This window comes from Cyprinodon tularosa, unplaced genomic scaffold (assembly GCF_016077235.1).
Source record: "Cyprinodon tularosa strain WSP-4 unplaced genomic scaffold, ASM1607723v1 ctg312, whole genome shotgun sequence".
Taxonomy (NCBI): Eukaryota; Metazoa; Chordata; class Actinopteri; order Cyprinodontiformes; family Cyprinodontidae; genus Cyprinodon; species Cyprinodon tularosa.
Genome location: NW_024039022.1, coordinates 1,001,785 through 1,013,754, shown reverse-complemented (window position 1 = coordinate 1,013,754; position 11,970 = coordinate 1,001,785). Strand labels below are relative to the sequence as shown.

Below are 11,970 nucleotides of genomic sequence, written 5' to 3'. Positions count from 1 at the left end.
TTGAATAGTTTGTTTTTAAGTTCAATTGTTTTGTTTGAATACAATTAGTGAAATAAAGATTCTAAAAACAATATATAAAAAAAAAAAACTTAACCAGTCCTTTGTTCACCAACAGTTGGGGCAAAAAGCTTTGAAACAGATATAAATCTTATTTTCTGCAGATTAAAGCTTCCTTCATGTCTAGGTTGATTTGAAGAGAGATCTGATTAAAGTCGAACTAATGTCTTCTAAAGAAGATCTACATTTAAGGGTCAAGTTACCACCAGTGCAGAGGTTGCTGGGAAATGATAGACATATTTGAGGTGGAGACTATTAGAAGTTGTCCTTGTATTAGGCAGGGCTTCATTTAGGAAAAAACATTGAGAACAAACTGATATTTTGCAGCACATGCAAGAACTGGACTGGATGGGACCTGGGTAAAGATTAGAATGTTTGGGACACCTGGACACAGGATTGTATGAGGAAAAGGTTGACACTATTGGTTCTGCATCATCTTGTCCCTTGAGCTCCCCAAACCTGTTATTAGTGGAGCTCAATCAGCAGTTTAGTGGATAAAAAAAAAAAAAAAACACATGATCAAGCTTCATATCTAAAGTCAGAACTAAACCAAACAGGTAAAAAATCAAAACATTGATCTTTTGTACTGATAACTCAACCACGACCAAAAAGGCTTATAGTGGTAAAACCAAAAAGAAAGATGCTTTACGCAAACATGTGAAATTTCATAATAAAAGCCTTTCAACATGTTTGAGTTTCAGCACACCGCAGCAACATCTGGGAAAAAGAAGAGAAGTTTAAGAAGCCCGACGATTCTGTTCACATTTTAAATGTTTGTGTCCAATCGTGTAACATATTTGATCATAACGAGGAGGAAACTCTGCTTATAACCATAAAAAATAAAAATAAAAAACTGTGTGAAGACAAAAGAGACAGAAAAAGGTTTTAAGAGAATCGGATTTATTGTGTCCCAGAAAATGAAAAGCATCTCACAGATAAGCAGAAATGCTCTAAAATGCATTACTGCTGTAACATTGACGCTCGAGTGGCTGTTAAATTAAAATACAAACTTTATATGTGGGCTCAATGAACATGTGCTATTTTATAAACAATACAACTGATCATTCTTCTCCAAACAGCCATCTTCAACAATGCTCGTCCGATTTTGGGTGTTTCATACAAACCATTAAAATCATATTAAAAATACATAAAGTACGGCAGAGCAAGAAAAGTCTCCTAGACATCAAACACCAGAAGGAAATAAACAAAGAATTAAAACGGTCAAATAAATTCTATGATAAAACTTAGATGCTGTTTTACAACTTATGACCTTTAAGACAATAAACATGTTAGGTGCTCGAATACTTACCTTTTATTTTATAAAACTGAAGCCCAACTTTTAGAATAAAAAAACTCAGCCTATGTGACAAATTCTCTGTAAAGCAACAAGGTTTTCCTGAACATCCGTTATATTGTCTGAAAGAGCTGGCTTACTCCTCAGCGTCTGCAAACTGCAGCGGTTCAACCGGAGCGTTGCTGCAGCACCAGGGCATACGGGGTGGGTGGTGCACTGCAGGGCTGTAAGTAGCCGTCGCTGGCAGGTCGGCCGGGTCGCTGTAATAAAGTATCAGGTCCTGCAGAGCGAAGTGGAGCATGTCTTCTGGACCTGTGGAAGGAGCAGGGATCCAGTCAGCCCTGATTAGAAGGTTATGATCTCATTATTTCAACAGCGTTTGTCTTTACTGATCAGCTAAAGCATCAAGGTTACAAACTATAACCACAGATGCCTTATCATCCATGTAGTGTCATTCAAACAGGCCACCGTACACCCATTAAGGCAAGGTCGGACAAAATGGAGGACGAAGCACTGACAAAGTGGGACTTTCTCTTCCAGAACATTGCAGAATACTGACGCAAGATGAGAGTTATGTTAAAGCAGTCATAACATTATGACTGATCAGTAGCATTGGGCGTTGTTCGTCTTTGAACAATTTTGTTTTTTTGATTCCGCTTCTGATCGATCAACTATTCCTGGATCATAAATTAGCTGGCTGACTGGAGTTCTGTCTGGATGAAATGGTCTAAATTTTATTCCTCCAACATCTAACTTTAAGCCATATGCTTACAGAGATGGGAAGCAACAAAGTACAAATACTTTGTTACTGTACTCAAGTAGATTTTTCTGATATTTTTACTTTACTACTTATTTTTATGGCGACTTTTTACTTCTACTCCTTACATTTTTACACAAATATCTGTACTTTCTACTCCTTACATTTTAAAAAATTGTCTCGTTACTTTAGTTTTGAATCATTTCAATGGAGCTACCGTTATTGTTTTTCACGTCATCAATACCAAATTCAATCTAATTGGATGGGAATCTACGTTGCATTTGACGCACCACTACAAGATGAATCGACAGATTCGGCGGTATTCATTGGCGGCAAATCATTGCAACTTGGTGGCGGTGGCGTTAGCATAGTAGCATGGATGACGAGATGATTGAAAATGAACACAACGGAGATCTAGTCCTATTGGCAGACATCCATTTAAAATGTAGGCAACAGCATGAAAAAAGTGGTTTCTACTTTTACTTTTACACTTTAAGTAAATTTACAAGCCTGTACTTTGTTACTTTTACTTGAGTAAAGAAGTTTAATCAGTACTTCCATTTTTACCAGAGTATTTTTTAACACAAGTATCTGTACTTTTACTCAAGTACGGAAAGTGAGTACTTTTGCCATCTCTGCATACTTATTTTCAATCAGTATATAAATATCAAACCTATGAACTCTAATATCTTATAAACTTTCTTACTTTGAGTTACATTTTTACATGGAGCATTACTGTTCAAGAACGTATTTAAACACATTTAACATATCTGCTGTCTAATGCTCGAGGTACTGATGTTGTATAAGACAATTTTAATATTTCATTTACCAGATTCTGACTGGAATCAGGTAACTATTTGTGCTAGGCTGAGTCCTCAAGCGTATGAGTACGGCCATACAATGTACAGCCTTTACTAAAGAAAATGCCTACTAGAACTAAGTTACTAACTGGTTAGCAAGATGCTTCCAAGACACCGGCCACAATCAAACTTGCTTGCGAACTTTCCGCCACAATAACCCCGCCCTCATGATAAACAATCAATCAAATTTACTTTATTCATTATTCAGTATTCAGAAATGCAAAGGTTGGAACAGCCGTTTCCCTACATCTTAAAAGGGGAAGGAACGAGCCACCAGCGCACACAGGCAGAACGGCAAAATTAAGTTTATTTCTTTTACTGACATGGGAAATTTGTCGCAGGTTATCGTAGTGAATGACGATAACGGTAAAAAAATCATTTTTTTCCCCCCAGCTCTAAGTGCTGATATGCGGAGTTTACAACATTCTTCGCTATTGCAGTGGATGACTTTTTAGGCGGTGGAATAAATTTGTATTCCTGCCTTTTGCAGCAATATTTTGTGACACGTCTTACAAATTAGCGCCTTTTGTTCGAACTTCCTCGGTGTGAAATCCAAACCACTGCCATATATTGCTTAGCTGAAACACCTGCTGTCACCATATTTCATTTTCCTGTTGTAATAATCCTGTTTGTAGGAAGGGGTTTATGATGCATGAAAGTGTGTGGAAAAATTTTTACTCGCAGTGAAATAGATCCAGACGCCTCAATGTCGTCATGTAAATTTGTACGTGACGGTTAGGATAGAGTCATTTTAACTATCGAGTGTGGGGAAACTCCAGACACATCGAGTATATTCGATATATCGCCCAACCCTACATGGAAGTAGTGATTTTTTTTCAATTTTGTGAGCAGAACGATTCAATTTCATATTCCATCATTCAGTTTGTAGGTTTTATCATAAAAAAATTATCCTAAATGAACTAAAATAAACACAATTACACTTAAAATCATTGATAAGTCTGGCAGATTGTGATTTAAGTGCTTTTCATTCTATCCAGAAAGTGTATGAAACATGGCATTGGGTAAAAAGGCTCCGCTCTGCTTGCAGAAGGTACTGCACGCTACAAATTAAGAGGGACAAATACCCTAAAGGAAGCCTACCTTTGCATAGTATTCTTTGCATAATATAATCCCATAACCAGTGTTGCATGTAGCCGGGTGGTGACTCCTTTAACTTAAAGCCACACTTTCTTTCCCTGATTGTTGAAAGCCACTGATTGTTGAAAGCCACTGATTGTTGAAAGCCACTGATTGTTCATTCCCTGTGAACAATCAATAGTGATGTAGGCCTGGATTCTAAAGTTTATAACCAGTCTGCTGTTTTACCATAAGGTGTGGTCACTATATACTCTTCCTCCCAGTCCTCCTCCTCCTTCAGCAGCATCGGGGGTGGAGTATCTCTCCTTGGATTGGCTGTGTCCTTAACTCTATAAAAAAAATTAAAATTAAAGATGCTATTAGATCAAATAATAATCTCTGCTCTCTTTAAAGGTCAGATTATGGAGGTAAAACATTTTTCTGCCACAATAATCCTAGAAAATCTTCAGTCAGATGAGCAGTGGAACGTAAATCCAATGGAACCGAATTCTGTTATCAGGTAAAACTGGAAACTGTGAGAGCACTATGCATTTTAAAGGAAAAACAGGTTTAAACATCTTTTTTCCCCCTTCATTTCACAAAGCCACGAATAATGACATCATTGATTAAACTGTCGCTGCCATTTTTGTAGAAGACAAAGTCCTCCTGGCTCACTTTCAAAGGGCTTCTTTCTCACTGATTCTGCATTCATCTGCACCTAATTAAAAAAAAAAAAAAAAACTATTACATTTAAGAATTAATATAGTAAATTTATATGTATAAATAAATATAGAGTGAAGCAGTTATCTTTTTTTTAGGGGACACCATTCTGTTGCAATGTCATTTTTTGGGTCGCAGGCTGTTTTGGAGACTGGACTAAAAGACTCAGCGATAAATGTGCGCTACAGCAATTAAGGATGCAGATGGCTCACCTTTTCTTCTTGTTCCTGAAATATTTATTTCTTCTTTTTTTCTTGTTGGATGCAGGATGTTGAGCTGATTGTTCAGAGTTACAGAATGGAGCGACGGCACCCAACCTGGCATCACCGTCGGCCGTGGCGCTGCCCGGAACATCTGCACCTCTGAGCCTTCCAGCCGGGGTACCATCAGTGAGTGGTGAAAATAGGGCGTTCTTTGCAGACACCACTTTAGTCCCGTTGTCATTGTGGCCACAGTTAAAATAACTGCTGATTACTTGTGGTGGAACTGGGCGGTCCACCGGGCCGACCTCGGTGTTCTCATTGGCTCCATGTTGTGGGTAAGACCTGTTAATCCAACCTGCGTCAGGAATGTGAGCATTGAGCACATCCTCGGCCTTGGTGGCGTTGTGATGAGCTTCCCTCCGCATGTACTCGTAGCTGAACTTACAATGAGGCATGGCGTCACCTGTCACAGTTAAAGGGCTCATTACACAGCATGCATAACACCCACAGACATTTTAGCAGCTACTCTATCTTGATTATAAAATTATTTAGATATCTGCAATGTTTTCTTCATTCTTCATTCGTCATTTCGGATAGCTGAAAGTAACGGCCAAATACACATGAATGGGGAGAAGTGATGTCATTTGTACTAGTAAGAATTACATTTCAGAAATCTAAAATGTTCATTTTAGATAGGGGGAGTACTATTAACGATATCTGAATACATATCCGGTAAAGCAAATATATGTTAAAACGGCCACTTAAATAAATTAAAGATTTGTAGATATCTGGAATTTAGTTTTTACTAGTACAAATTAGATTCCAGGTTACTTAAAATTCAATTTCTACTGGTGGAAAAGTAATTAGTGATATCTATAATAAAATTCTGACTAGGAAAATTGTAATTGTGACAAGGTAGAAAGCTTTAGTGCCATCTCTAATAGAAAGGGGACAAGTCAGCCTGACTATTTTATGTTGAAACCGGGCCTATTATTTTTTGAATGTCAAAATATAATAAATGAAATCTAAAACTGCATTTGGATAGGCATTATTAAAATGTAGGTATCTGAATATACATATATATATATATAGTTGATATCAGTAATTATATTTCGGTTAGTAAAAACATATTTTTGATGTCAATAGTTGACTCAATTGATTCATTTTTGATATCTGAAATTGTAATTGTGACTAGCAGTAACTTTATTATTGAGATCTGAGATCAGATTTCATCCTCATCAGAATTCGGTTTTAGGTAGGAAGAATGTTTATTTTAGATGTCTGGAAGTAAAAGCCCAATACACATGAATGAGAACCTTGACGTAATTTGCACTAGTAAGAATTACATTTAAGATATCTGAAATTTTTATTTTAGATAGGAAAAAAGGTTATTTTACATATTTGAAATGTTCATTTTGACTAGAAATAAATGCTTTTGAGACATCTGAAATGTATATTCAGTCACGCTAATAAATGTCAAAATGGCCACCTAAAACTTGCAAAGATTTCTATGTTTATTCTTACTAGTACAATTATATTTTTTGCATCCTGAAATGTAATTGTTGCTGGCAAACAATGTAATTTAGGATAAGCTGTTAAGCTCTGACAAGTAAAAATGTAGTTTTGACCAGGAAGAATCTTATTTTGGAGATCTACAAATGAAACAAAAGAGAGGACAGCACTTCTAATAAATGTCAAAACGGCCTGCCATATTTTATCACTCAGGTCAAAAATGTAATGATGTGCATATTTATCGATCAGTCGGTCGAACTAGACGTTTTAAACAAACTCTTTACTTTATTTTTAACTGTGAAATAAACTGCACTTTAATTTTAATTTAATAGAAGTTGAGTTTATTTCAGAGTGACCCCACCCTGCTGATGTCAGTAGCCTCCATTAGCAGCTAACCTTAGCCTCTAATTAACCGGCGGCGGTCAGTCGCGGTATACTGTGGCAGTTACCGCCATAACCAGCTCACTGAGCTCCATCACGCGAGTTAAACAATAGGAAACAACCAACAAAGAGATAAAATAAAGATTGATGAGTTATATTGTGAGCGGCCTTCACCTGATTTGATTTCTTACCTTGCTGGAGCCGCGGACGGCCTGCTGACCCCAGAGCGGCACCGAGCGGCAGGCAGGTGAGCAAGATTAAAGTGACCGGTAGTTGGCGCCAAACCATGAGGGAAAACAAAATTAATTTCATAGTTCCTTTTCTTGTATCAAATAATTATCATTATTGTTATTATCAATCTTGGTTTATTCCTTTGGTTATTTTTCTGTTTGTTTCAGTTTATTTATTTCAAATTTATTGTGTTTATCTTTGTTTTTTTGTGCTTTCTCAGATTTTGGAAACATTTTTGTGGTCTGGGACTTTAGAGTTGTTACATTGTTCATATCTACGCATTTCCTTTTTTTGCTTTTTCCTTTTGTGTTTCTTCATTTGTGTTTTTCATCTTTTATTTTAGTCATATAATTACTGTCAATTGATTAACTTTCTTATTCTGTGATGTTTGCATGCTGTATTTATTTACTTTTTTAAACTTTTTTGTCAGTTTTAATTCCAGTCTTTCTAAAGCATTTTGTGTTCCATTTAACTGTACAAAACACGCCCCGTGGGTAAAACATTAGTAAACCTGTCCGTAAAAGTTCAAAAAAATCCACTGGACTTGTTTTTCAAGATTTAAGACGTTTCGCCACCTCTCAAGGAAGCTTTCTCAATTTAAATGTGAGAAAGGTTCCTGGAGAGGTGGCGAAACGTCTTCAAATCTTGAAAACCAAGTCCAGTGGATTTCTTTGAACTTTTATGGAATGACTATGAACTGGATGACTGAGAATCTTTATCAGCATTAGTAAAACTTCCTCCTGATCATTTTGATCACTGCTGCCTTTTATAAATATAAATGTTCATTTCACTGCTAAGCTGCTCATTCACTGTTGAAAAGATGTATGCAACGAAATTTCGTTTTGTATACACTCTGTGTATACAGAATTACAATAAAGTTTGCCCAAGTCTAAGTCAGTCTAAGTGAAATGAGAAGTGATTCCAAATTCATATTACTCCACTGAGGGAAATAAGGCTATTTAGATAATCACTGATTTACGCTTGAAAAGAGATTATGTGTTTTAATTGTCCTTAAAAATCCACATCTTTCAAAATGTCCTTGTCTATCAACTTTTAATTTTACTTGTACATTCAGGAACCCCTCTTAGAACAAGACTTTCAATCTAAATAAAGAAGGAATTAGATTCTAAAGTCGACTGTATATTTAAGTTGACTAGTTTAAGGGAACACATTTGGTCTGGTTTCACTTCGAAGTGCTGCTATTCCAGCTTTCTGATCTTTGAACATACATCCAAACCTAAAGCAATCCGGTATCATTTTAAGAGCTATATGTACCCACAGGTCTGCGTGTCAGATTGCACCTTTCTTCGTCCCTGTGAAAAAATCTCAGAGTGCTTTGTATTTAAATTGTTTGAATGTGTATTTTTTTAAGGGCGAAATTAATGAAATTTTAGATAAATTTTTATGTGGAAGACCAAAACAATGTACTGCAAAAATGTGATGTGCGATGACATGCAGATAAAAACCTGTAGGCAACAGCGTGTACAAACCGTCCTTATCTGTTATTACAGCTACAACTTTTTAGAGAAGGTCTCTAACAGTTTTTCAAATCTAGACTGAAAATGTAGCCTTTCCTTTATTCACAATGGATATTTGGCCAGATTGGTCAAAATATATATTTGAAATCGTGACCCTTGCAAGGACTTTCAACTAGATTTAGGTTTTTACTCCTCTCATGAGCTCTGATCATCTTTATTGACTCTACTGGAGGAAAACAGCTATGGCCTGATGCTACAGTTACATGTTTACAATGTTAAACTCTAGGACTGTAGTGAACAGGGTGACATGTTGTGTTTACTTTCCACCATACAAAGTTTAACTTTGACCTGATCTGACCAGAGCACCACCATCTTCCTCACCTTTGCTGTGACCCTACATGGCTTGTAATAAACTTTTAGGGCTGTCCTCTAAAAGAGGTTTTTTCGTTTTTATCAATCTTTTAAAAGATTCTTCCACCTGAGCTGTGTTCAACCCCCACAGCTGCTTCAATGATGGACACTTATTATAAACCACTCTTAAAACGTTGAAAACCTTCTACAGTCTTACATGAAACAATATTTTCAACAAAAAAATCTTCTACAATGTTTTAGAAAAATGTTTAAGACGAGCCTTTTTAAAACCCCACAATCTTCTGTATTTGGGGGGAAACCAAACTTATTATATGAGTTTTAATCTGCAAAAATGGGTCTTTATGACTTACAATGAAGGAAATCATAATAATGAACCATGACGTACACTTTCTTAAAGAATCAGGAGTTTGGAGCATGCTTCTATCCTAGAGTTCATGTTTTTAAAGCTATAATTGCTGTCTCATAAATCCCTAGATACAGCAGACTCAGCATTATTTATCAACTTAATAATAACCATCTTTAGGACATAGAAAAGCATAATTTTAGCTGTTATGCAGCAGAGCACACTTCATTTCTTCTCCCTTTACCTCTGATCTCTACACTGAAGAATGGAAATGCATGTCATTTTGATTTAGCGCGTTCCCACTCCGACATAAAACTGAGTCGGTCCAAACAGAATAAAACAATCATGTTTGAGGCTTTAATTACTTCCAGCTTCCTCGTGCTCTCTTCAGGGTGTCAGCTGATCAACCATCTACTGCATTAAGCCTCAAGTTGACCATTTCAGACAGATATAATACGAAAACTGAGTGACAGAAAATACTTTGGAGATCTTTAGGCGATAAAAGTAATTACGGTACTTAAAATTTGATGTATGTCTAAATCAAACCTGGCAGAAAATGTACAAAAAATTACTTACTAGATAACAATTTGTAGAAACCTTTGGAACAGAATCTAGAAATGTCTTTGGCATATTTACTGGAGTTTTGGGCAAAGCTGAGCTGACTTTCCCTGTGGTTTGGGATCTTTAACTGTCAAAGCTTAAATTTCAGCCACTGAGTTCATGTTTCATGTTTCTTATCATCGCAACCTCAGCGCTGCTGTCAGTCATTCGAAGGTTTCCTACCAGCTGCCTTCTACACTGGAAAAACGACCTAGAAATAAGTAAAAATTTCTTAAATTAAGTGTTTTTACCATTAATTTGAGCAGGTAAATGAGATAGTTTGCCAATGAAATGAGTATTTTAACTCTTAAAATAGGATAACTAGATAATATGCACTTGAAATAAGACAATGCAATTGTGTTTTCTTATTTTAAATGTAAATTGTCTTGTTCCATTGGCAAAATGTTTCTCTAACCTCCTCAATCCAAGAAAAAATGCAGCTATTTTAAGAAAAAAATGACTTATCTAGATTTTTTTTTTCAGTGTAGGAATCTGGTGACAGTTGCTGATGGTTTCCCCCGTCCCGCCAACACACTGGAAAAACAATCTAGAAATAAGTCAAACTTTCTTAAAAAAAGTGTATTTACCCTTTGAGTATTTGAGTAGGTAAATGAGGTCGTTTGCCAATAGAATTAGTATTTTTACTCCTAAAATAAGATAGATAACATGCACTTGAAATAAGACAATGTAATTGTGTTTTCTTATTTTAAATGTAAATTGTCTTGTTCCATTGGCAAAATGTCTCTTTTAACTCCTCAAACCAAGAACAAATGCACTGATTTTAAGAAACAATGACTGACTAAGATTTAAATTTTTTCCAGTGCAGGTGCTGTAGCCACATCCACTTAAAATTAGTGAGCTCTGCTTTAGGCTGCGTCTATAGGACCATTTGAGGCCTTTGCTTTTTTTTTGGCTGTGCAAAGCAATAAACTCCTCCTAGGACTTTCTGTCCAGATTTTATGACTGAGCTGTTTGTAGCATGCAGTGAGACATTACTAATGCAACCAGCAAGGGTCCTGATTGGAAGCTCCAGGCATCATGAATTCATACTGAATATAAATGTGTGGTTGGGGTAACTGAGAACGCAGCAGCAGTATTTCAGGTTTGAATTGGGACAAAGACCTTCGCAGCGAAAGCTGAAGCTATCCAGTAGGACTAAAACAATGAACTGTGATTAATAAGTGAAAGAACAGCAACTCATTTAGCAGTTGTTAATAAGGGTGTGCAAAATAATCGTGATGACGATGCATCGCAATTTCGATTTTTGTGATCTACTGCATCGATTCTTGAAGGCAAGAATCGATTAATAAAGAATAAACAAATAAAATAAATGAATGGTTTGCGCACATCAGCCAAATCAAGTGGAATACAACTTCCAGTCCAGCAGATGTCGCTGCGGATGTGTTGACGCCCGCTGCTTTGTGTCACAAGCAGGGATACTGCGAAGGGCCTATGAAATAAAACATGGAGGACACTATGAAAATTCGCGGCTTCATCACATTTCAAGTCAGATGCTTGGATGCATTTGGCTTTAAAAACAAAGAAGGTAAAACAAAACTGATATGACGCACGTATTATATTATATATTATATCATGTAAAACTGTAACTAGAGCGTGTAACAAAAGTAATTTCCCTCTGGGATTATTAAAGTATTTCTGATTCTGTAATTTGCAAAAGGGGAAATATACATTTGAAATTTTTCATTTCATTGGTTTAAAGGACCACTGAGGCCATGTAAACGGCACTGATTATCCTTATTTTGTTATTTTAAGTTTGATGAATCCTAAGATCTTTTTGTCAGTGTGTCCATGCCAGTAATAGTAATATTTCTGTCCAGTATTTATTTTCATGGCAACAATACAGCTACGAATGAATTCAGTTGCTTTCAGTTATGTATCAACTGAAGACACGATCCAGATCACACACAGCCAGTCAGCCACTGGTAAGGGCTGTATCTTTTTCTTACAGTCTTCAGTGAAAATATCGCAATGCATCGTAATGCATCGCAATATTTCAAGTATCATGATGCATCGTGATAGAATCGCATCGTGGCATGTGAATCGTGATTCGAATCGAATCATGAC

General features: G+C 36.3%; 1 protein-coding gene across 1 annotated transcript; it reads right to left on the bottom strand.

Moving 5' to 3' along the window:
- Positions 1 to 956: 956 nt before the first annotated feature.
- On the bottom strand, positions 957 to 7,103 carry LOC119788256. The gene is made up of 4 exons (XM_038292477.1): positions 7,053 to 7,103; positions 4,978 to 5,431; positions 4,295 to 4,395; positions 957 to 1,663 (listed from the first exon to the last, which is right to left on the bottom strand). The coding sequence occupies exons 2-4, from the start codon at positions 5,421 to 5,423 to the stop codon at positions 1,488 to 1,490; spliced, it is 723 nt and encodes a 240-aa protein (XP_038148405.1). The 5' UTR covers positions 5,424 to 5,431; positions 7,053 to 7,103; the 3' UTR covers positions 957 to 1,487.
- Between the last annotated feature and the right edge of the window lie 4,867 nt (positions 7,104 to 11,970).

What these genes read in the sequence shown, in the direction of transcription:
- LOC119788256 (XM_038292477.1), bottom strand. Translation starts at nt 5,423, where the DNA reads ATGCCTCATTGTAAGTTCAGCTACGAGTACATGCGGAGGGAAGCTCAT. An exon ending in TTCAGGAACAAGAAGAAAAG is followed by an intron (nt 4,396 to 4,977) that starts GTGAGCCATCTG and finishes TTTTTTTTATAG; the next exon opens with AGTTAAGGACACAGCCAATC. An exon ending in TATAGTGACCACACCTTATG is followed by an intron (nt 1,664 to 4,294) that starts GTAAAACAGCAG and finishes CTCCTTCCACAG; the next exon opens with GTCCAGAAGACATGCTCCAC.